General features: G+C 41.8%; 1 protein-coding gene across 1 annotated transcript in view; it reads left to right on the top strand.

Moving 5' to 3' along the window:
* Positions 1-25,833, top strand: part of dnaaf9 (dynein axonemal assembly factor 9) — a 208,770-nt gene that overhangs the window by 149,373 nt on the left and 33,564 nt on the right. The window contains exons 27-28 of the mRNA XM_060840002.1: positions 9,520-9,678; positions 17,630-17,755. Of these exons, the coding sequence (XP_060695985.1) occupies positions 9,520-9,678; positions 17,630-17,755 (285 nt within the window). The remainder of the gene's footprint in view (positions 1-9,519; positions 9,679-17,629; positions 17,756-25,833) is intronic.

Raw genomic sequence — 25,833 nt, 5'->3', positions numbered from 1 at the left:
TATGCATATATTGATGAGAGGGGATTGATTGAAATATATAAAATTCAAAAGAGCTGAACTATACTTGATATAGGAAGGATTTTTCCCTGGTAACGGAGTCTAGAATCTGGGACGATCTCAGGAAACTGGACAGACCATATAGGATATAGAAACATAGAAAATAGGTGCACGAGTAGGCCATTTGGCCCTTCAAGCCTGGACCACCATTCAATATGATTATGGCTGATATGCAATTTCAATATCCCATTCTCCCTTTCTCTCCATATATCTTAATCACTTCAGCTACAAGGGCCATGTCCACCTCCCTCTTGAATATATCGAACAAACTGGCCCCAGTAGCATTCTCTGGTAGAGAGTTCCACGGGTTCACACTGAGTGAAGAAATTCTTCCTCATCTCAGTCTGGAATGGCTTCCCCCTTATTGTTAGACCCCTTGTTCTGGCATTCCCCAACATTGGGTATACACACTCACACATCAGGATTTTATGTTTCCACAATATCCACCCCCCCCACCCCCCAACCACCACCACCAAATCTTCAATCTTCTAAATTCCAATGAGCATAAGACCAGTCGATCCAGGTTTTCTTCATATGTCAGTCCTGCCATTCCCAAGAATCAGTCTAGTGAACCTTTACAGGACGACTTCAATAGCAAGAATGTCCATCCTCTGACTGAGGGATCAAACTGCATAAAATATCGGGGTATGGCCTCGCCATAGCCCTTATAACTGCAGCAAGACATCCTTACTTTTGTACTCCAATCCTCTTGCAATGAAAGTCCACTTTTATCATTGCCTGCTGCATCTGTATGTCAACGATTTACAACTGTTCCACCATGACACCCAGGCTTCATTGCACATCACCTTTTTCCTAAACTGTCACCATTCATATTCTAATATGTCTTCCTGTTTTTGTGACCAAATGGGATAGTCTCCCGTTTATCCACATTATATTCATTTGCCAAATATTTGTCCACTCAGCCAGCCTGTCCAAGTCACCCCTGCAGCCTCTTAGTATCCTTCTCAGAGCTCGCATTGCCACTCAGCTTAGTGATGTCTGCAAATTTGGAGATATTACATTCAATTCCTTCAATCGAATGCCAGATAACATTGTTAACAAGAATTGGGACCTTGCGATCTTGTCTGGATAATCCAAAATTCAGTTAATCGAATGCCGGATAATCAAGGTTCCTCTTTATTGTGAATAACATCGACGAATTCACCCTGTCCACTCGACTGGTCACATCCTCAAAAAAATTCCAGAAGATTTGTCAAGCATGGTTTCCGTTTAGTGAATCCATGCTAATTTGGATCGATTGTGTTATGCTTTCCAAATGCTCAGTTATTACTTCCTTCAATTGGCTCCAGTATTTTCCCCATTACTGATATCAGACAAACTGGCCTAGAATTCCCCATTTTCTTTCTCCCTCCTTTTTTGAAAATGTGGGGTTACATGATGTCCCTTCCAGTCCATTGGAACTGGTGGAGTCTATAGAATGCTGAAAAATGGTCACTACTTCATCCGGATTTTCCAGGGCTACTTCCTTTAGTACTCTAGGCTACAGAACATCATGCCCTGGGGATTTATCGGGTTTTAATCCCACAAATTTTCCCAATGCCACCTCCTGGTTACTAAAGTTTTCCTTCAGTTCCTCCTTCATGCTTGACCCTTTGTTCCCTAGCATTTCTGAAAGGTAATTTGTATTCTCCTTAGTGAAAACAGATCCAGAGTACTGGTCAGTCATCTCTTTGTTGTCCATTATAAATTCACCGGATTCTAACTATAAGGAGCCTACATTTGTCGTCCTCCGTCTTTTTCTCTTCATATATCTACAGAAGCTTTTGCTGTCAGGCTCAGTGCCAGAGACCTGGCCACTATGGCTTTCCCTGGGACATCAATCCCCAACAGTATTGGGCGGCACGGTGGCACAGTGGTTAGCACTGCTGCCTTACAGCGCCAGAGACCCGGGTTCAATTCCCGCCTCAGGTGACTGACTGTGTGGAGTTTACACGTTCTCCCCGTGTCTGCATGGGTTTCCTCCGGGTGCTCCGGTTTCCTCCCACATTCCAAAGATTTGTGGGTCAGGTGAATTGGCCATGCTAAATTGTCCGTAGTGTTAGGTAGGGGGTAAAATGTAGGGGTATGGGTGGGTTACGCTTCAGCAGGTCGGTGTGGACTTGTTGGGCCGAAGTTGTTTCCACACTGTAAGTCATCTAATCTAATCTAACTGAAAAAGAACAGTATGCATTATTGAGGGGAACGGCCACTGCGGATCTCTGCATTGTCTGCCTGTTCCCTTTCCGTAAGCCATCTACCTTTTTCCTGCACCTGAGGTGAGAGTACACCTCTGTAACTCCTCTCTATTACCCCCTCCACCTCCTAAATGATCTAAAGGTCATCCAGCTCCAGTTCCCTATTGCATTTTATGAAGAGGTGGAGTTCGGTGCATTTCCCACAGTTGAAGTCCATGGGGACACTAGTGGTGACCCTTGCCTCCCATGTCCTACAGGAGGAGCGTGCAACTGCCCTAAAGTCCATTCCCACTGTTCTGAATTCCCAAAGAGACGATTGAACAAACTATTAACCTTACCGAATCAGCATGCAGAATCTTCTTTTGCCTCTAGTTTCTTGTTTGATACCATTCCCAGCCTCGCAACTACTGTTTGGTCTGTGCACATCTCCCTCCTACGTCTTTTTTTCCCTTTGGTGTTCTGCAGCTCCACCCATACAGATTCCACATTGTCCAGGCTAATGTCATCCCTTACAATTGTGTTCATCACTCCTTAATCACCAAGGCTACCCCACCTCCCTTTGCTTTCTGTCTGTCTTTCCTGAAAATTGAATAACCCTGGACATTGAGTTCTTATCCTTGGTCACCTGAGTTAGGTTTCCATGATCCCAATTACATCATATCCATTAATAACTGAATTAACTCCAGAGACATCCACACTATTACAAATACTTCTCACATTGACTTAGAGTCTTCAGGCTATTTTTTTTTTGACATTTATTGCCCTTTAGAATTATGATGTAATGTGACCCTCTTTGATTTTTGTCTTTGGTTTCTCTACTTTCCACTTTCACTTTTTCACTTAATATCTTTTGTTTCTATCCTCACTTCCTTCTGTCTTCCTGCATTGGTTTGTACCCCACCTACCATAAAAGTTTTTAAACCCTCCAGCAGATGCAAACACTCTTTTCCCCCACCCTTGTTTTCCCCCACACCCTCAATCCAATAGGCATTGGTTCCAGTCATGCCCAGCTTCACACATCCAGTTTGGACTGGTCCCACCTCCCCTGGAGCCGATTCGAATGTCCTAGGAATTTAAATCCCGCTCGCTTGAATCATCCCTCAAGCTATGTATTCGTCTTGGCTATCCTACTATTCCTGCTCTGACTAGCACGTGGCACTGGTATCAATCCCAAGATTTCTTTCTTTTGAGGTCATACCTCTTAATTTACCTCCTCATTCCCTAAATTCAGCTTGTAGAACCTCTTCCTATCTTTTTAATCTATATCATTGGTGCCTATGTGCACCAGGGCAACTGGCTGCTCAATCTTCCCCCTTCAGAATGTCCTGCAACCGCTCCTAGGCATCCTTGATCCTTGCACCAAGAAGGCAACATATCATCCTGGACTCTTATTTGCAGCTGCAGAAACACCTATGATTGAATCTCCGATCACTACAGCTCTGCTATTCTTTGTGTAGCAGAGCCAGCCATAGTGCCATGAACCCAACCGCAGCCACCTTCCCCTGGTGAGCTATCGCCCCCAGCAGTATACAAAATGGTATATCTGTTTTGGAGGACAATGACCGCAGAGGACCCCTGCATTTACTTCCTACTGTTCCTCTGTCTGTTGGTCACTTATTCCCAATCTTCGTCCATTTTTATTTCTGGTGTGACCAGCTTGCTGAACGTGCTATCTACAATTCCCTTAGCCTCATGGATGCTCCAAAGTGAATCCAGCCACAGCTGTGAAATAGTCCTTTAAGCGGCAATTGGATAGGTACGTGGATGGGTGCTTAATCTAGGATAGATGTTCGGCACAACATCGTGGGCCGAAGGGCCTGTTCTGTGCTGTATTGTTCTATGTTCTAATGGTATTGTGGGCCAACACACAACAGGTGGATTGCAGCGGTTCAAGAGGAGAGCTCACCACCACCACCTTGAGCAACTGGGATGGGCAATAAGTGCTGGCCCAGCCACTCTTGCCCACATCCCACAAAATGAATATTTTTTAAAAAGTAATTTATTCAATCATTGATTCATAAGTTTCTTCACTTTATTTCTTAACTTCTAGTGCCAGTCATCCAGCACATTTTTATTTATCAGTAGTGAGAATTATCAGCATTGACGCGTCTTTATCTTGTGTAAATAAAACGTTCGTAATTGACAGATTAAGAGCTGTTAGTCCAACAATGTTTTCCCTGGGTGCAGCTGTTTTGGTAGATTTAAAAAAAACAAAGAGCAACTTATGAGTTAGAAGTATGAGTAAATCATTCAATACTTTGAGACTTCTCTGTCACTGATCTGCTTGTGGCTTCAACTCAATTTTCTGATTTGCACATTGTTAATCAGTAATCTTTCTATCAACCTTAAGTATACCCAAGGACTCTGGTCTCCTAGCTACCAGCAGCAAGCAAAGATACTCAACCCCAGTAATGGCATGGACAGAAGATTGGCTAGGTAACAGAAAGGGACTAATGGCTTTTTATGAGCTACTGATGTAATAGCTTTTTTTTCAAAAAAGAACACCGAAACTACACGGTACTACAGATGCAGTTTCACCAAGACCATGTACAGCTGCAGTAAAATGTGCATTTTTGTCATACATTCCCTTTGCAATAAATTTCAACATTCCATTTGATTTCCTATTCTCTCGCTAAACCTGCATTTTAACATTTTGTGGTTCATTTGCTAGGATGTGCACATCCCATTGTATTACAGATTTCTAATGTTGCTCAAGTTAAATAGTATACTGCTTTGCATATCTGCTTTGGCAGGAAACCGTGAAATTCTCAGCGTACCAATCTAAAGAAAACACCCTATTTCCTTACTCCCAATTTCTCATTTAATGACCAGTCCTTGAGCCACACTAATATGTTACAATATATGCCCTTTGTGAACCTTGCTTTTGGAAGTTCACGTTTACTTCTATTAGTTCCCTTTTAACCACTTTGTTTCTTTTCAGAAAAAGTCCAATAAATTAGACTGTAAGAAATAGGAACAGGAGTGGGCCATCGAACAATGCAGCGCAGAACAGGCCCATAGGCCCTCGAAGTTGTGCCGACCTGCGAACTATTCTCAGCTCGTCCCCCTACACTATCCAAAAATCATCCATGTGCCTATCCAAGAATTGTTTAAATCTTCCTGATGTGGCTGAGTTGACCGCATTAGCAGGTAGGGCATTCCACGCCCTTACCACACTCTGCGTAAAGAATGTGCCTCTGACATCTGTCTTAAATCCATCACCCCTCAATTTGTAGTTATGCCTCTTGTACAAGCTGACATCATCATCCTAGGAAAAAGTATTTCACTGCCTACCCTATCTAATCCTCTGATCATCTTGCATGTCTCGATCAAATCCCGCCTTGACCGCTGCCTTTCCAATGAGAACAGACCCAAGTGTCTTAGCCTTTCCTCATAAGACCTTCCCTCCAGATCAGGCAACATCTTGGTAAATCTCCTCTGCATCTTTTCCAATGCTTCCACGTCCTTCCTGTAATGGGCGACCAGAACTGTACACAATATTCCAAGTGTGGCCGCACCAGCGTTTAATATAGTTGCAGCAAATTGGCCATTTGACCATCGAGACTGAATCGTCATTCAATAAGATCATTTCGTGCATCCACTTTCCTGGACCCTTGATACCTCCTACTGATCAAGAATTTATCCATCTGAGCCCTAAATTTACACAAGGACTATACCTGCAAAGCTCTCTGGCAAAGGAGTTCCAAAGATACTCAACTTTGAGAGAAGAAATTCCTTCTTATCCTAGTCTTAAATTGGTGCCTCTTTATTTTGAGACTAAAATTAATTTAATGCACTTTCCTACACCAATGCCATGTTGTCTCTGCCTGATTTGTATTACGGTTTTTCAAGTCAAAAAAACTCAAAAGAACTGTGGATGCTGGAAATCTGAAACAAAAATAGGAATTGCTGGAGGACCTCAGCAGGTCTGGCAGCATCTGTGGAGAAAGAGTTACCATTTCGAGTTCACTAACCCTCCTTAGGCTCTAAAGAAGGATCACTGGACCTGAAACATTAACTCTTGGTTTTTCTGCCCAGATGCTGCCAGATCTGCTGAGTTTGATTTTTTTTTCAAAGTATCCTGCTGTAACCTCCTAAATTCTAGCAATATTCCTGTGATAAATACTTAACAAGCTAACATCAAGCTTTTTGGTTTGTCTCCCTTCTTTACATATTTTTCAATCAGCCAGGGGCCTTGTAGAACCTAAGCAATTCCAGACAGTGTGTCTTCTATCTTGACAGCTGCTATTTTCAGGACTCTAGGAATACAGACCATTTGGGACATGTCAGGCTTTAGGTTTGATATTTTTCTCATCACCTTTTCTTGTTGCTGGTAAATGTTTTGCGTTCCTCTGTCTTGTTTACTCTCGGTTTTCAAATATCATTGGGAAATGTTCCAAGTCTTCTACAGAGAGGACAGACACAAAAGAACTGCTCAATATCTCCACGAATTTCTTTACACACACCATCAAGGATCAATGTTAATTTTCATTAGTCTATGTCAATAATTGTCGAAACTCTTGGAATCTGCCTTTCTATTACAAGATGACATTTTCTCATACTCCATTTTCTCTTTTTTCTTTGTTTAGTCATGATTTGGGTTAGATTTTTAAGAAACAATAACTTATGATGTATCTTTGAAGATTTTATGCACTTTTTAAAATTTAATTTATGGTAAACTGGCATTACTGAAGCAGCGTGGTGGTTCAGTGGTAAGCACTATGGGGGATGGGTCTGGCTGGGATGGTTTTTGGAGGGTCATTGTGGACATATTGGGCCAAATGGCCTGTTTCCACGCTGTAAGGATCTCTCTACTGTGTCTCATGTTTGCCAGCATTTGTTGTCTATCTCTAGTTGTCCTCAAGGTGGTGGTGAAGTTGCTTTCTTGAACTGCTGCAGTTCATGTGCTGTAGGTTGACCCACAATGCCTTTAGAGAGGGAATGCCAAGATTTTGACCCAGCGACAGGGAACGAGCAGTGATATATTTCCAAGTCAGGAGGGTGAATAGCTTGAAGGTGAACTTGAAGGTGGTAGTGTTCGCAGGTATATGCTGCATTTGTTCTTTTTAGATGGAAGTGGTCATGGGTTTGGAAGGTGTTATGTAAGGATCTTTGGTGAATTTCTGCTGTGCATCTTGTAGATAGTATACACTGGTGGTGGTGAGATTGGATGCTTTGACCTGGATTGTGGTGTTGGAGCCGCACTATTCCAGGCAAATGGGAAATAATCCATCTCCTGACTTGTACCTTGATGATAGTGGACAGACTTTAGGGACTCAGGAGGTGAATTACTTGCTGTAGTATTCCTAGCATCTGACCTGCGATTGTAGCCATAATGTTCATGTGGTGAGTCCATCTGAGTTTCTGGTCAATGGTATTTGATGTGAATAGGATGTTGGTAGTGGAGGGATTCAGTGATGATAACACCACTGAATGTCAAGGAGCAGTGGTGAGATGGTCATTGTCTGGAATTTGTGTGGTGCGAATGTTACAGTTCAGATTGTTTCAGTTTGATATTATCTTTAACATTGTATTCAACTATAAATGATGCATCCTTCTCAATAATCTTTCTCATTGGAACAAGTGTTTGCTGCCAATTGTTAAATATCTCCTTAAAATATTCCCAAAGCATCTCTGCTGTCATCAATTCTAACCCAATTCTTTCCCTTGAGATAATTTTGCCCTTCTACCCATGCTGTTAGCTTAATTAAAACTTAAGACACCGACTTTTATAGCACACCTCTTACCCCCAAACTGAATGTGAAATTTCATTGTTATGATCACTGTTATGTGATCATTTTTCCGAAGAGGTTGTTTTTTTTTTAACCCTGTTTCACTGCTCATTATCTGGTTGGAATAGCCACTACCTTGGTTGACTGCGGAGCATGCAACTCCATACACTCTGTGAACTCATTCCAGTCCACCTTTTCCAGTTTGATTTGTTCAATCTCTATGTAGATTCAAATCTCTCATTATTGTGTTTCCTTTGTTACACACGCTATTTATGTTTTCCTGTATGCTTTTACTTATAAAGGCCTATAAATCGCTCCCTGAAGTCATCCTTGTCTCATTTCTTGTCTCTACTCAAATCAGTTTTACACTTCGTGCTGTCAAAGTAATTTCCTACCTCACTACTGTGCTATGACGCTTTTAGCTGGCTGAACTACCTCACCACCTTTTTCTAGTTTCTTGCATTTTCAGCATGTCATGTAGCCTTCGATCTTTGATCCCTAGATTTTGTCCCCCTGCAACTTGTAATGGCCATAAGGTTACGCATGCTTTTTTTTCTCATCCATATTCAAAAAATTCATTGCTTTATAGGATTTGTTCTTTGCAATCTCTGGACTTGTACACTTATGCTCTTTTCAGTTTGTACGCTCCACCTCTTTGTTCCACATTTGCTACCTAAATTGCCACATCTCTTCCCACATGATGCATTCCCCCTACTATTTTTATGGGCAGCATTGTGGCACAGTGGCTAGCACTGCTGCCTTACAGCGCCAGAGACCCGGGTTCAGTTCCCGCCTCGGGCAACTGTCTGTGTGGAGTTTGCACATTCTCCCTGTATGGGTTTCCTCTGGGTGCTCTGGTTTCCTCCCACAGTCCAAAGATGTGCAGTTGACGTGAATTGGCCATGCTAAATTGCCCGTAGTGTTAGGTGAAGGAGCAAATGTAGCAGAATGGGTCTGGGTGGGTTGCTCTTCGGAGGGTTGGTGTGGACTTGTTGGGCAGAAAGGCCTGTTTCCACACTAAGTAATCTAATCTAATCTATATTGTTTTCAATTTATGGGGCACTGGAGCCATGCTAAAACCAGTGTTCTGGTTAACTGTGCAGCAAGATGGTAGAAAGGACCTGAAACTAAATAGTAGCTGTTCCACTCCAGTCTTTAAGCAATGCATTCAGCTTTATGGATGCCTGGGCTCTTGGATTATAGTTTCGCAGTTTGATGTGAGGATGGAATGCACATGTTTATTATTCAGTTCTAAAATATCAGTATTAAGCATGAGTAATGAACAAGTTATGTGCCACATACAGAAGGAAAATACTTAGATAAAGGAAATACCTCAATCTGACAGTATCTGTGGGTTGGAAACAGTGTCATTGACCTAAATTGTTAATCCAAATGCTGGATCTACTAAGTATGTTCAATATTCTGTTTCAGTAGCAACATGGCTTAAGTATACAAAAATTGTCTGAGAAAAGCAAATAATCTGAAGTGGTTCAATAAATCTTCCTATGACTAATTATGGTTTCCTTTCATTAAAGGTGGTCAGTTTACCGTCAAATGCCAGATAACTGTGAGCTATTCAATGTTGGGCAAATCCATCGCTTTCTTTCAAATATACTTGAAGCACAACGGATTCAGACTGTTCATCAATCTGTATACTCTAGAAAGAAAATGAGGCTGCTGATTGTGACACCAGGGTGAGTGTAATTCAGTGTAACAATGTACTTTACATGAAAGTTGCACCCGCCAAGTCAGAGTGCGGAAATCATTAGAATGTGGTATGTAGCATACCTTGTTGCTGGCTCAAGCATATTAAGTAATGAAAGAAAAGCTTTCCATTTGATTGGCATTCACTAATCAGACATTGATCTCTACCTTGCCTTTCCCAGCCACAAAATTAAGTCCTGATCCATTCTTCTTTTTGCCTATTCCATGTTATAGGAATAGGTGTAGTCCTGGTGAAGGCATTTGATAAGCTTTCCTTTATTCGTCAGAGTATTGAGTGTAGGAGTTGGGAAGTCATGTTGTGGCTGTACAGGACATTGCTTAGGCCACTTTTGGAATATTGCATGGAATTCTGGTCTCCTTCCTTTTGGAAGGATGTTGTGAAACCTGAAGGGGTTCCAAGAAGATTTACGAGGATGTTGCCAGAGTTTGAGCTATAAGGAGAGGCTGAATAAGCTGGGGCTGTTTTCCCTGGAGTGTCAAAGGCTGAGGGGTGACCTCAGAGGTTTATAAAATCATGAGGGGCATGGCAACGATAAATAGACAAAGTCGTTTACCTTCGTTGGGGGAATCCAGAACTAGAGGTTAGGTTTAGGGTAAGTGGGGAAAGATGTAAAGGGGACCTAAGGGGTAACTTTTTCTCACACAAGGTGGTGCATGTATGGAATGGGCTGCCAGAGGAAGTGGTGGAGGCTGGTACAATTGCAACATTTAAGAGGCATCTGGATGGGTATATGAATGGGAAGAGGGATGTGGGCCAAGTGCTGGCAAATGGGACTAGATTAGGTTTGGATATCTGGTCGGCATGGATGAGTTGGACTGAAGGATCTGTTTCTGTGTTGTACACCTCTACGTCTTAAAGTATTGTGTCGCTTCATACAAGAAATCCAAGTTGGTTTCTTCTGAACAAATATCTCCCACGTGTTGACATATATGTTATATTTCTTGAGGTAAGCCTTTAGAGAGTCTTTAAATGCTTTGTTTGTCCTCTTGTTTGAGTTCCTTCCTTGAGCTGGGTGAAGATAATTTACTTTGGCAGTCAGAACTGAAGCATGGGACCGGCCCAATGGAGTTGGTTTCGGATGATCACGGCCTTGATGCTGATGCTATTGGCTGCTTCAAGGATGCTGATGTTAGTACCCCTGTTCTTCCAGTTGATGCGGACAGTCTGCCTCAGACAATTTTGAGGGTACTTCTCAAGGGCCTTGAGGTGGTATCTATATGTAGTCCATATTTCAGAGCCTTGTAGAAGAGAAAGATCATTGCCTTATACACAAAGGTCTCTGTATCAAGTTATCAAAGAGTCTTATCCTTGGGTATTCAAAGGCGGTACTGACAGATTGATGCAAAAATTCAATATCATATTCAATGTCAGCTTTGGATGAGAAATAGCTTCCCAGGCAGGGGAAATGTTCCACATGTGAGAAGATTTCTCTGTTGACCTTGCCTAATGGATAGACCAGAAATTGAGCTAGGTAAGGTTGGTAAAAGATCTGAATTATCTTGAGTTTGAGACCAATTCTTCAGAATGCTTCTGTCAAAAGCATTAACCAAAACTTGGAAGATTCACCTTTCAAGAGTGTAGAGATAATGTTATTATCCACATACTGAAGTTTCACAGGTGAGATCAATGTTATTTTCTTTTTAGTTTTCCAAACATTTGAGGTTGAGAAACTTTCCATCCATTCTGTGGACAAAAGTCCACACCACTCTGAAGCTTGTTCTTGACAAGATGAAAAATGATGCTGATGAAGATGGACAAAATAGTTTGGGCAATAACATATCCCTGTTTGACCTAAAAGGATTCTGCTGTTTTACTGTCGGTGAGGACCATCGCTGACATAGCATCGTAGAGGAAATGGAGGATGTTGCTGAATTTTCTGGAAGCTGACCTTTGACAGGATCTTCCAAGTACTTTCCCAATGATAGAGTCAAAAGCAATCTTAAAGCCAGAGAGAGACACACCACCATTATGCTCAACTAACTTGATTAGATAGTTCCATGAGTGTAATGTGATTGCTAAGTCTGATTAATGTGGGCTTCCAAAAGAAGTTTGGAGTACCGCATAACAGGCTTGTCAGTACAGTTAAACCCCACAAAATTAAATGGATCGTGGCTGCATGGATATGAAGAAAGGCAGTAAATGGGTTTTTTTTTTCTGGCTGGATGGAGGTTATACATTGAGGGTTCCCAGGCCTCAGGACCCGAACCTCTGCTTTGATTGATCTACTTAGATTTGTAGATGTACAGCATGGAAACAGAACCTTGGGTCCAACTCGTCTATGCTGACCAGATATCATAAATAACTCTCATCCCATTTGCCAGCATTTGGTCCGTATCCCTCTAAATTCTTCCTATTCATGTACTCATCCAGATGCCTTTTAAATATTGTAATTTTACCAGCCTTCAATGCTTCCTCTTGCAGATCATTTCATACATGCACCAGTCTCTATTGAAAACATTGCCTCTTAGGTCCCTTTTTAAGTCTATCCCTTCTCACCTTAAACCTGTGTTCTCTAGTTTTGGACTCCCCCACTCCGGGTAAAATACCTTGTCTATTCACCTTATCTATGTCCCTTATGATTTTATACATCTCTATAAGGTCACCCCTTAACCTCCAATGTTCCAGGGAAAATAGGCCCAGCCAATTCTGTCTCTCTAAAACCTCAGTAGCTCCAACTCTGGCAACATCCTTAAATCTTTTCTGAACCCCTTCAAGTTTTACAACATTCTCTCTATAGCAGGGAGACAAGAATTGCATGCAGTATTCCAAAAATGGTCTATAAGTCCCAACTCCTAGTGCATTGACAAATAAAGGCTAGCATACCAAAAACCGGCTTCACTATCTTGTTATCTGCAACTCCACTTTCAAGGAATTATGAACCTGCACTCCAAGGGCTCTTTATTCAGCAACACTTCCCAGGACCTTACCATTAAGTGTATAAGTTCTGCCCTGATTTGCCTTTCCAAAATGCAGCATCTCAAATAAATTCCATCTACCTGCCACTCCTTGACCCAGTGGCCCACCTGATCAAGATCGCATTGTACTCTGAGGTGACGTTCGTCGCTGTCACTACGCCTTCAATTTTGGTGTCATCTGCAAACATAATAACCATATCATTTATAAAAATGACAAAAAGCAGTACCAATCCTTGTAGCACACTACTGGTCTCCCATGAGGATGCTTGTCAGACACCTTGCTGAAGTCCATAAAGATTCCGTCCACTACTCTGTCCTCATCAATCCTCTTCAGTACTTCTTCAAAAGCACAGTTAAGTTAGTGAGACACTATTTCCCATGCACAAAGGCATGTTGACTATCCCGAATCAGTCTTTGCCTTTCCAAATACAAGCAAATCCTGTCCCTCAGGATTCCAAACAACAACTTGCTCAGCACTGACATCACAGTCACTAGTCTATCGTTCCCTGGCTTTTCCTTACCACGTTGTTAAAATAGTTAGCCAACCCCCAGTCTTGCAACATCTCACCTGTGGCTATCAGTGATACAAATATCTCAGCAAGGGGCCCAGTAATCGCTTACCTAGGTTTCCACAGAGTTCAAGGTTACACCTAATCAGGTCATGGGAATTTATCCACCTCAATGCATCTTAAGCCGTCCAGCACCACCACTTCTGTAATATGGACAGTTTTAAGATGCTATTTATTTTCCCACATTCTACATCTTCCATGTCCTTCTCCATGTAAAATACTCATTTAATATCTACTCCCATCTTCTGTGGTTCCACATGTAGGCAGCACTGCTGTTCTTTAAGGGGCCCTTTTCTCTCCATAGTTATTGAAAGGAGATTTATAGGAATATTCAAAATTGGCTCATCTTGGAAAAAGTAGATCTGGGGGAACTGTTCCCATGGGTGATTTGGTGGAAGGACTGAGAAATTGCCAAGATATTGATGCAAAGTAAATGGTAGAAGAGATAAATATAACATGGGCTTGGCATTCTGAAGGAGTGGACGCCTTCCCTCAACTCCCCAGTAAGTCCCCAGAAGAAAAGTTGATGGCGAGCTGACAGGCCAGAAAGAAACCTTCGCCCACAGACTTAATATGCTGTAAATAATCTGATTAGATTTGATTCTTGCAGGCATTATGTGATAAAAGATAGACCTGAAGTACTCTTTGTAGAGTGCGACCAGCAAGGGTGAGCAAACCTTGGCCCATTGGCCCACCTAGTCAAGATCCTGTTGTACTGAGGTGAAGTTGAGCAGAGTGTGGGAGTTCAGACTAGGGGGGTGGTGGAGGAGACTTTGTTGTGTCTTGTTCTGGCTGTTTTTGCAAGGTGCTGCTGGTTCTATTTAAGAGTGAGGCTACATGAATGCCAGGCTTTCTTGAAGAGGGCAAGCAGCAACAAGGTAAGGGCAAAACTTATTTTGCCCACAAGTCTGCTGCTTGTTAAAGGGACAGCGATGGCACTTAATGAAGAGGTATGTTCTTCTTGTCAAATTTGAGAGATCTGGAAGCAAACCCTAGTGACTGTGTCTGCAGGAAGTGGGCCTGGCTGTACTAAGGAGCAAAGAGTGTCCTAGGTAGTAGCTTCAGGGAGATGGTTACACTGCATGTGCAGACAAGTAGATGATTGACTGCCAGAAGAGGTAGATAGTGGAGAAATCTCCTGTGGCTATGCCCCTCCCAAAAAAAGTAAACTGTCTTGGATACTGTTGAGGGGGATGGTCTTTCTGGAAAATACCAGCAGCACCCAGATCTTTGGCAGCACGACTGGCTCTGCTGTAATGCAGGCTATGGCAAAGTCGAAGCGAGTAGTTGTGATAGGAGACAATCTAATCAAGGGTACAGACGTGCATTTCTGCAGATAGGAGCAAGAACTCAGGATGGTGTATTGCTTACTAGTTCTAGGGTAAATAATGTCAGAGTGATTGCAGAGAATTCTCAATAGGAAATATGAGCTGCCAGAGGTGGTTGCATACACTAGTACAAATGACATCAACAGTGAGACAACAGAAGATTGAGTCTGGTACAGAAGTTAAAAAGAACAAGTTCAGTAGACAAAGCAGGCAAGAGCATGGCAGAGGGAAGACAGATGAATTAAACTATTTATTTCAGTGCGAGAGGCCTGACCGGAAAGGCAGATGACCTCTGGTCATGCATTGGAACGTGGGAGTGCAATATCATAGCTACTGCAGAAACATAGCCGAGGGAGGTACAAGGAGAAAATGAGGACTGCAGATGCTGGAGATCAAAATCGAGCATGTGGTGCAGGAAAAGTTACCACAGGTCAGGCAACATCCAAAAAGCAGGAGAATGGACGATTCGCCATAAGCCCTTTATCAGGTATGGGCTTATGAATGGGCTCCTGATGAAGGGCTTATGCCAGAAACATCAATTCTTCTGCTCCTTGAGGGAGGGACAAGAATGACAGCTCAATGTTCAGGGTATAGCTATGCGAAGGGTAGAAGGTGAGGCATGAGACAAGGGGAGTAGTGTTTTTGATGAGAGAAAACTTGACAGCAGTACATAGAGGATATTCCTGAAGGATTGTCCAGGGAAATGGAAAAAATAAAAAGCGGGTTATTACTTTGGGAGTCAATTGCAGCACCACCACCCCACCACAAAAAAGTGGTCAGCAGGAAATGGAGGACCAAATATGTCAGGAAATCACAGGTAGCTTTAAGAATAACGGCATGACAATATTTGGGAATTTTAAGTTTTCAAGCATAGACTAGGACTGCCAATAGGGCTTGATGGGGAGGAGTTTGTGTATTTGACAAAACTTTCTCAATCAATATGTAGATAGCCCTATTAGAGAAGGGCTTAAGAGAAGAGCAGTTGGACTACCTGACACACAGTAAGATGGCTTTGGTATTGGACGTCAGTCATCCAGACTCCAGGACATCTCTGCAGGGTTCCCTCAGGGTAGATTAGATTACTTACAGTGTGGAAACAGGCCCTTCGGCCCAACAAGTCCACACTGACCCGCCGAAGCGCAACCCACCCATACCCCTACATATACCCCTTACCTAACACTACGGCCAATTTAGCATGGCCAATTCACCTGACCCGCACATCTTTGGACTGTGGGAGGAAACCGGAGCACCCGGAGGAAACCCACGCAGACACGGGGAGAACGTGCAAACTCCACACAGTCAGTCGCCTGAGGCGGGAATTGAACCCAGGTCCCTGGTGCTGTGAGGCAGCAGTGCTAACCACTGTGCCACCGTGCCGCCCCTTGGGCAGAGGGTAGTGTCCTCTGCCCAACCATCTACAGCTGCTTCATCAATGACCTCCATCATAAAGTCAGAAGTGGGATGTTTGCTGATTGCACAATGGTCAGCACCATTTGCAACTCCTTAGACACTGAAGCGATCCATGTTCAAATGTAATAAAGCTTGGACAATATCCAGACGTAGGCTGTCAAATGGCAAGTAATATTCACACCCCACAAATGTCAGGCTATGACCATCACCAATCGCAGACGATCTAACCACCATCCCATGGCATGCTTGACTTCATTGGTCAGGGGACTTTAGGAGTTGGAATTCATATTACGACTGTACGAGACATTGGTAAGGCCACGTTTGGAGTACTGCATACAGTTCTGGTTGTCAGGTTTGAGTTATAAGATGAGGTTGGGTAGGCTGGGAATATTTTCCCTGGAGTATAAGGAAGCTGCGTAATAACCTTGCAGAGGTCTATAAAATCATGAGGCACATAGATAAGGTGATTAGTGAAGGTCTTTCCCCCAAGGTGTGGAAGTCCAAAACTAGAGGATGTAGATTTAAGATGAGAAGGGAAAGATTTTAAAAGGGACCTGAGGGGCACCCTTTTCACAGAGGGTGTTGCACATGTGGAGTGAGATGCCAGAGGGAGTGTTGGAGGTGAATACAACTACATTTAAAAAACATTGAAGAGGGAAGGTTTAGAGGGATTTCTGTCAAACTAGTTCAGTTGAGGATATCTGATTGGAATGGATGAGTTGGGCCCAAGGGTGCATTTCTGTGCTGTATGCTCTATTCCAATATTTTTTTTTGTTTTCTTTATGTATAAATTTGAATTCTTCCATCAAGCTTAACCCTATTGACTTGATTTGTTATTCAATTGTTTGAAAATGCCAAAGGTTTTTAAAGGTTTGGAAAACCTCTAGTTTATTTGTGAGTGTGATTATATTTTTTTTGAGAAAAATACTTCAATTAAATAGTAAATACTTTTAATCAACTTGTTCAGAAATGTTGTGACACGACCAGGACTTGAACCTAAACCTCCTGGCTCAGAAATAGAAATCTTACGGATTAGAGTGGTGCTGGACATGCATAGCAGGTCAGGCAGCATCCGACGAGCAGGAAAATCAACGTGTCGGGCAGGAGCCTTTCATCAGGAAGGAGGCTGGTAGCCTGAGGGATGGGAGGAGGTGGGGCTGGGGAGAAGGTAGCTCGGAGTGCAGCAAGTGGATGGAGGAAGGGATAAAGGTGATGTGTGGGGGGGCGGCCCCCCTCCTCTCTGACCTATCACCTTTACCCCTTCCTCCGTCCACCTACTGCACTCATAGCTACTTTCTCCCCAGCCCCATCCCCTCGCATTTATCTCTGCACCCCTCAGGCTTCCAGCCTCATTTCTAATGAAGGGCTCCTGCCGAAAAATCAATTTTCCTGCTCCTCGGATGCTGCCTGACCTGCTGTGCATTTCCAGCACCACTCTAATCTTGATTCTTATTCTCCAGCAACTGCAATCCTCACTTTCCTCCAATAGGAATATTACAACTGCTCCACAAGATCCTTGCCTCAGTTAAATTTTACAATTTTTCAAAATATAAGTCTCTACTAAGCAACTCCTGGTGGTAAATATGAGACTGCTCTGACCTTTTCTCAGACCCTTCAACTTCTCACTCTACAGTTAGAAATTGTTGCTGGTCTTGTACCTAACTTTCAATTCACACGTGCACCTTTTATTTTTGTAGGTACACAGACATTATTGATGTTGTGCAGGCTATCCAGATGCATCCCGACTCTGAAGTTCAGTCTGCATTCGTCATTGGTGCTATTGCTACCTGTATTGACCCACAGTGCTCAACCATGGAACACAGGTGCCATTAAAATGCTAGTGTAATACTGTAAATCTCTTTAACTTCTGACATTTTTCCTGTTGCTCACCTTTAGCAAATAGTTAACTGTCCACTTGAAATGTATTACAGATTGATCGAAAAACATTTTGCATATGCGAATCTTTTATACTTAACTCTACTTGAGTTGTCGTATGATGGTGAATTTTCAGCTGGGGAGGTTAATCTTTCTAAAGCAAATGGTGCGCTGAGAGATCTGTCATTGAGCTGATGGTTGAACTTTTTTTGACAGCTAATGCCATACCTACTGAGTACTTTCAGCATTTTTGTTTGGACTTATGGTTCTCTACATCTGCGCTAAATTTACTTTTGTCATTCCATTTGTACTTGTTCAGATGTGACCAGAGACTCCTCATCAGTACATTTTTTTCCTGACCCCGTACACTTACTTTTGATGTATCCTTTATCTCTCCTGTCTTTCCTATACATGCCTTTGCGACATGATCTGAAATTGCACAATCTGTTTCCACCATTGATGCTTATAACACTCAAGTTCACTTCACAAGTCTCAAACCTTTCATAGTCTTTAAATTGTCCAATTGTCAGTTTGATATTGAATGAGAAATTTCTTCACATTAGATAGAAGTTTATAAAATAATGAGTGGCATGAATAGATTGAATAGTCAAGGTCTTTTCCCCAGTTTAAAGGTGTTTAGAACTCGAGCTCTAGGGTTTAAGGTGAGAGGGGAAAAATTTGCAAGGGACCTAAGGGGCAACTTTTTCACACAGCAGGTGGTGCATATATGGAATGAGCTGCCCGAGGAGGTGGTGGAGGCTGTACAATTACGACATTTAAAATGCATCTGGATGCGCATATGATAGGAAAGGTTTAGAATAATATGTGTCAAATGTTGACAAATGGAATTAGATTAATTTCAGATATCTGCTCAGCATGAACAAGTTAAACCGAAGGGTCTGTTTTATTGCTGTATGTCTCTATGACTCCATAACTATAAATATAAGGATGAGTGAAAATATTGGTTTTAGTATTTGACAGGAAACTAGTTCTCCAGTCACTATTTCTGTCTTTTCCTCAATAGTTATGTGAAAGAAATGCACTCTGGTCCCTTCCCGGGGGTTGAATTTGAAATCGAAATGAGTTCCTGACAACATGTCTACACCAGCATTTTGTTTTCACCTGCTGTACTGTTTCTTTACTTTGCCCTTACTCCATCTCCTCTGAATGTCATCCATGTTGTTTTGATTATTCCAACACTGATCCCTGAATTGCTATCATTGGCAAATGTTGATGGTTTATCATGCCCCATATTTATGATGCCTACAGCACCATGATTAGACATTCCTGATCCTGAGGAAAACGCCATCTGGGAGTGGCCAAAAATACCAAGGAAACAAAAAGACAAAGGCAAATAAATCGACAAAAAATGTGTCCTCACCTTATCCAGAAGACTGTCTTTGTTTATGTTGACTGTTAACTTATGGGTAATGAGATTCCTTTTTGTTTTCCCAACCAAAAACTGGTCTAGCTCTCTTTTGAAGCTCACCAAGGCTGACACAAGTGAGCAACTTATCCCAGAGACTGGAATTCAATTGAAAGAGTGCGGTATAGAGTTCTACAGAATCAAAAATTATGTCACAAACAAAATTGCTGGAGAAACTCAGCAGTTCTGAAGAAGGCTCACTGGACCTGAAACATTAACTCGGCCTTCTGTGCTATCAGACCTCCTGAGTTTTTCCAGCAATTTCTTATTTTGTTTCTGGTTTCCAGCACCCACAGTTGTTTCTTTCGTTACCAAAAATTATGTCCTTGGGTGATGTAGAACAAAATGTAGTCGTGCAAATGAAACAAGGATGACATCGGAAAAAAACTTTACACAGTGAATAGTTAGGATATAGCATGAATTGCTTGGAAATCTGGTGGAGGCAGATTCAAGAGAGCGTAGGATGATTATTTAGTGATCTGCATGGATATGGGGAAAATACTTGAAAACTGGCACTAGGTAATTTGGAGCAGTGGAACCAGTACAGGCACGCTAAGTGGCCCCTTTCTGCACTGTAACAATTGTGTAAGTTATAAACAGACGTTGGCATTTTAAGCTGTAGAAATATGTAGGATTAGAGTCCAAAAGCTTTCCTACAAGATTATGTTTGGACTGTAATTCAGAGGTCAGCAACCATTTCTACCTGAAAGCCCTTTTAGATTAGATTAGATTAGACTTACAGTGTGGAAACAGGCCCTTCGGCCCAACAAGTCCACACTGACCCGCCGAAGCGCAACCCACCCATACCCCTACATTTACCCCTACCTAACACTACGGGCAATTTAGCATGGTTAATTCACCTGACCCGCACATCTTTGGATTGTGGGAGGAAACCGGAGCACCCGGAGGAAACCCACGCAGACACGGGGAGAACGTGCAAACTCCACACAGTCGCCTGAGTCGGGAATTGAACACGGGTCTCTGGTGCTGTGAGGCAGCAGTGCTAACCGCTGTGCCACCGTGCCGCCCACCACCTTTATCTGTGATAAAGCTATTGAGTCACAAGGAAAATTCTGTATTTCTAAGTCAAATACTTAGTGCATCCTAGCTGAGAGACTTGTGAATGTACTATTTGCATATACTGTTTATAAATTCAGTACATGTACTTGATTTGTTCATTAAATTAACTTAAAATTTTAGACCTTTTTTATTCTGACTGCCAGTAAACTCGTCTTCAAAACACAAATTAATTTAAATTGATAATTAAGGCAACTCTTAGCTATTGACTTCTGAGATTTAACAAACAAGCACTTGGAGTATTGTGTTCAGTTTTGGTCACCTTGCTATAGGAAAGATCCTATTAAACTGGAAGGAGTGCAGAAGAAATTTACAAGGATGTTGCCAGGACTCCAGGGTCTGAGTTGCATAGAGAGGTTGGACAAGCTAGGATTTTTTTTTGATCATATGAATGGATGGGGTGAATAGACTCAGTTTTTCCCACAGATGAGGAATCGGGGACTTGAGGGCATCACGTTATGGTTAGAGGGGAAAGAATAAAGGGAAACCTGAGGGCAACTTTTTTTTACACAGAGGATGGTATGCATAGGAAATGAGCTGGCAGAGGAAATGGTTGAGTCAGGTACATTAACAACATTTAGAAGGCATTTGGGCAAATACTTGAATAGGAAAGGATTAGAATATGGAAAGGATATGGGCCAAGTGCAGGGAAATGGGATTAACGTGGACAGACACTTTAGTCAGCATGGACCAGTTTGGGCTAAAGAGCTCTCGAACTCTGCTATGCTAATAACGTATTCCACATAATTTTGATCAGCTGCAGTAGAATCCGTAACTATAAAATTTGAACCCATGACATTTTTATAACTATGATTAACTTATAGTACTGAGAACACAATGGGAAGGTGATGGCGTAATTGTATTATCACTTGACTGTTAATCCAGAGACCCAGGTAATGTTCTGAGGACTCTGGTTTAAATCCTGCTATGGCAGACATTAGTGTTTGAATTCAATAAAAATCTGAAATTAAGGTGGCCACAAATCCATTGTCGACTATCAGGGAATAACCCATTTGGTTCACTAATGTCCTTTGCGGAAGGAAACATCCTTAGCCATATGTCTGACTCCAGACCCACAGCAATGTGATTGACTCTCAACTGCCCTCTGGGCAATAAATGTTGACCCAACCAGTGACTTTCTCATCCCGTGAATTTATATTTTAAAAAAAACTTGAACTGGCTCAGAGCATGATGATGCTTTTTGTTTAAACAATGATACAGAGCTATGTGGTAAAACATGGCTGTGTGTGACTGGAATTTCAGGTTGCCAATGCTGTCATAGTTCAAGCACTGCAGCTTTTCAGAACTAATTTTATAAATAGTTATATTCTTGCATACATGCTATATACTATAGTTCAACTTGGAAGAACAGTGGGTTTTTTAAAATTTGATTGTTTAAATGCAATAAAAGCAGGATCTCACTTTTACTGTCTGTATCAGATTTTGTACTGAACCATTTCAGGGGGCATGAAAATTCAGACATCTTTTCCCTCTGGTGGAGGCATCCAGACAGCAGGGTTAGGGTTAGGGTGAGGGGAGGGGAGATTTAAAAGGGATTTAAGGGGCAATGTTTTTGTGCAGCGGGTGGTGCATGTGTGGAATGAGCTACCAGAGGAAGTGGTGGAGGCTGGTACAATTACAATATTTAAAAGGCATCTGGATGAGTATAGAAATAGCAAGGGTTTAGAGGGATACGGGCCAATTGCTAACAAATGGGACTAGATTAATTTAGGATACCTGATCGGCTTGGAAAAGTTGGATCGAAGGTTGTTACCATGTACATCTCTATCTTTGTGTCATCTTTGGCAGCTGAACCTTCAATCTCTTCACCTAAGTTGTTTTGTATAAGTTGTGAAAAAAATACAAAAACCTTTTGTGTAGCACCTAATCAAATACTTCCTGGATGTGCAGCACATTACCAATTTCATTTTACCCAGACCACGTGTTACTTCATTAAAGAACTCCAGTGATTTCAGAAGTCCATAAGATTTAGAAGCAGAATTGGGCCATTTGGCCCCTCAGGACTGATCTGCTATTTGATCATGACTGATCTGTTTCTCTATTTTCCTACCTTCTCCCCGTAACCTTTTGATCCCCTTACTAATCACATACCTATCATCTTGGTCTTCGATGACTTGGCTTCCAGTCTTCTGTGGCAATGAGTTCTATAGATTCACCACCTGCTAGCTGAAGAAATTCCTCCTCGGCTCAGTTCTAAAGGGTCCTCCCTTCACTCTAAGGCTGTGCCCTCGTGTCCTAATCTCTCCTACAAGTGGAACTGTCTTCTCCATGTCCACACTATCCAGGCCTCTCAGAATTCTGTAAGCTTAAATTTTCACAAAACAATGTTGCCTTTACATGATTACCTTGAATTTACCAACTTCCCTACTAATAGATCATTGTTAATCTAAAATTTTCCCTGTGACAGATTTTAATCTGGCTGGTCTTGTGTTTCCTGCTTTCTGTCTTCCCCTTTTGATTAGAGTTACATCTACTATTTTCCAATCAATGGGATCATCCCTGAATTAGCGGAGTTTTGCAAAGTTAAAACTCGTGCATCAACTATTTTATTAGCCGCTTTTTTTTAAGACTCTAGTATTTAGTTCATCAGAATGTGGGCATTTGTTAGCTCATTACTCCAACAGCTTACTCAATACTGCTTCTCTGGTGATTGATTTCTCTGTGTCAAAGAGTCATGACGATCTACAGCACGTAAAAGGCCCTTCGCCCTGTTGTTGTTTTTGACAGGCAAGTATACAGTCTAATCTCAGTTTCTAGCCCTTGACCCATAATCTTGTGTGCTTCACAAGTGCACATCTACATTCTACTTAAATGTCATGAGGGTTTCTGCCTTTACCAAGCTTAGAGGCAGTGAGTTCCAGACTTTCAGCACCCTCTGGGTGAATAGCTCTTCCTTTCATCCTCTCTAAACCTTCTGCTTCTTACCTTAAAGTTATGCCCTTACCCATTCAGGTCAATGTTCCCTTCATCAAGAGGAAAAATTTAATTCTATCTCCTTTTCCGTGCCCCTCATAATTTTATACACCACAGTCACTTCCTCTGCAATCTCCTCTGGCCTAAGGAAGACTACCTCAATCTGTCCAATCTCTCTTTATAACTGAAACTCTCCAGCTGAGGCACCATTCTGGTAAATTTCCTCTATTTTCTCCTGTACTATCACCATTCCTCTTTTATAATATGGAGCTTTTCCTTATCTTCCATTTCCTTATTTTTGCTGTTTTGTTGGGATATTACTTGTAACTTTAGTGAAGATTGATGCAAAATATCTGATGAATTCCTCTGCAGTTTTCTTGTTTTCCAGTCTCGTCTCCTGTAGGACCAGCACTTGAACTTTGTTAATGTTTTTTGTTAATAGTTTCTATAAACATTTGATATTTTTATATTTCTGGCTGGCTTTCTGTCGTGCTTTACTATTAGTCTTATTTTGTTTTGTTCAGTCTTCTGACCTGCCACTTGTCTTTGCATAATTTTTTTTTTCTTCTTGGACGGTGAGTTTATCCTTTTATAATAATTCTTTCTTGTTGGAATGTTCATTTTTGTAGGGCAAATTAGAATAGAGCAAATTAATGCAGGACTTATACACTTAATGGTAAGGTTCCAAGGAATGATCCACACAAAGAGACCTTGGGGTGTAGGTTCATAATTCCTTGAAAGTGGAATGCAGAGAGACAGGATAGTGAAGGAGGAATTTATTGATCATTACATTGATTATCGGAGTTGGGAGGTCATGTTGTGGATGTACAGGACATCGGTTAGGCTGCTTTCAGAGTACAGTGTTCAGTTCTGGCCTGTCTGCTACAGGAACAATGTTGTTACCCTTGAAAGGGCCCAGAAAAGATTACCAAAGATGTTGCCAGGGTTGGAGGTTTTGAGGCTGAAAAGGCTGGTGCTGTTTTCCCTGGAGTGTCAGAGGCTGAGGGGTGACCTGACAGAGGTTTGTAAAATTTGAGGGATGTGGATAGGGTGAATAGTCAAGGTTTTTTCCCCATGATAGGGGAATTGAAAACAAGAGGTTTAAGGTGAGAGGGGAAAGATTTAAAAGGGACCGAAGGGGCAACCTTTTCTGTGTGGTGCATATATGGAATGAGCTGCCTGAGGAGGTGGTGGAGGCTGATGCAATTACAATGTTTAAAAGCCATCTTTTAGATAGATGGATATATGAATAGAAAGAGTTTAGAGGGATATGGGCCAAATGCTGGCAAATGGGACTAGATTAACTTAGCGATATCTGGTCGGCCTGGGGGAGTTGAATCGAAAGATCTGTTTCTGTGTTGCACACCTCTAAGACTCTATGTATCTGTTCAGTATTTCTGCCACTGTCTCTAAATCTTCCAACCTAATTTGCCAATTCACTTCAGCCAGCTGTAATTTCATGCTAACACAATTTCTGTCTTAAAATTATAAAAGAAGTGTCGAGCTCTTCTCTCCCTCAAACTGAGTGTAAAATCAAATCATATTATGCTTGCTACTATCTAGGGCTGTCTTCACATTGAGATCATTTATTAATCCCATCTCAATGCACAATATCATACCTTGTATTAGGAAAAAGTGAGGACTGCAGATGCTGGAGATCAGAGTCAAGAGTGTGGTGCTGGAAAAGCACAGCAGGTCAGGCAGCATCAGAGGAGCAGGAGAATCAACTTTTCAGGCCTAAGAATTCACCCTGACCTGATGAAGGGCTTATGCCCGAAACGTTGATTCTCTTGCTCCTCGGAGGCTGCCTGACCTACTGTTTGTTTTTCCAAAACCACACTCTTAACCATATCTTATGTTGCCTCCTATCTGGTCACTTCCGGAGTATGCTGTTCTCAGAAACTATCCCAAAAAACATCCTTTGAACTCCTCATCTAGGCTACATTTGGCCGTTTGACTTTTCCAATCTATATATAGATTAAAATGGATTTCTAGAGACCAAAAGTGTAAAGGGGCCTGGGTAGATAGCAGGAATATGGTACTTTGATAGAAGATTATTCATGATCACTTGGAAATGCTTGATGGGCTGAATAGACTGCTCTTTCTCCTTTACGCCATACACTTACTTCCTAGCAGAGGTAACTAGGCTGCCAATAAGAAATACCCTCCACAGCACAGATGCAGTTTAGGGTAACTTCTTAAACACCGGAAGGTATTATTGTGGGAAGCTATATCTTGTGTGAGGTTCAAGGAACACTGAACATGGTGAAAGCATCTAATATCTTTTGTTTCTAGTAAACCATTCATCAAGCCTGGTTTTCTAATTAGTTCTGCACCTTATTCAAATTGTTATTATTTCACACTGTTATAACTCTTTTACCATCCTTCCTTATCTTCAGTTTTCAGTTGTTCACTTCTTGTTTCCTCTATAGCATTGTATTTCCAAATTCATTTTTCCTTAGTTTGTATGTGTATTAGTTTTACTGATCTGTGAGACTGTTTCCTGTTGTAGAGTGAAACCTAAAAGTATCAGAATCACTTCACATATTTAAAATTTACATACACACCATGCACAGTAGAAACTTATGT

Source organism: Hemiscyllium ocellatum, chromosome 1, assembly GCF_020745735.1.
Source record: "Hemiscyllium ocellatum isolate sHemOce1 chromosome 1, sHemOce1.pat.X.cur, whole genome shotgun sequence".
Taxonomy (NCBI): domain Eukaryota; kingdom Metazoa; phylum Chordata; class Chondrichthyes; order Orectolobiformes; family Hemiscylliidae; genus Hemiscyllium; species Hemiscyllium ocellatum.
This window is presented reverse-complemented; position numbering and strand designations above follow the sequence as displayed.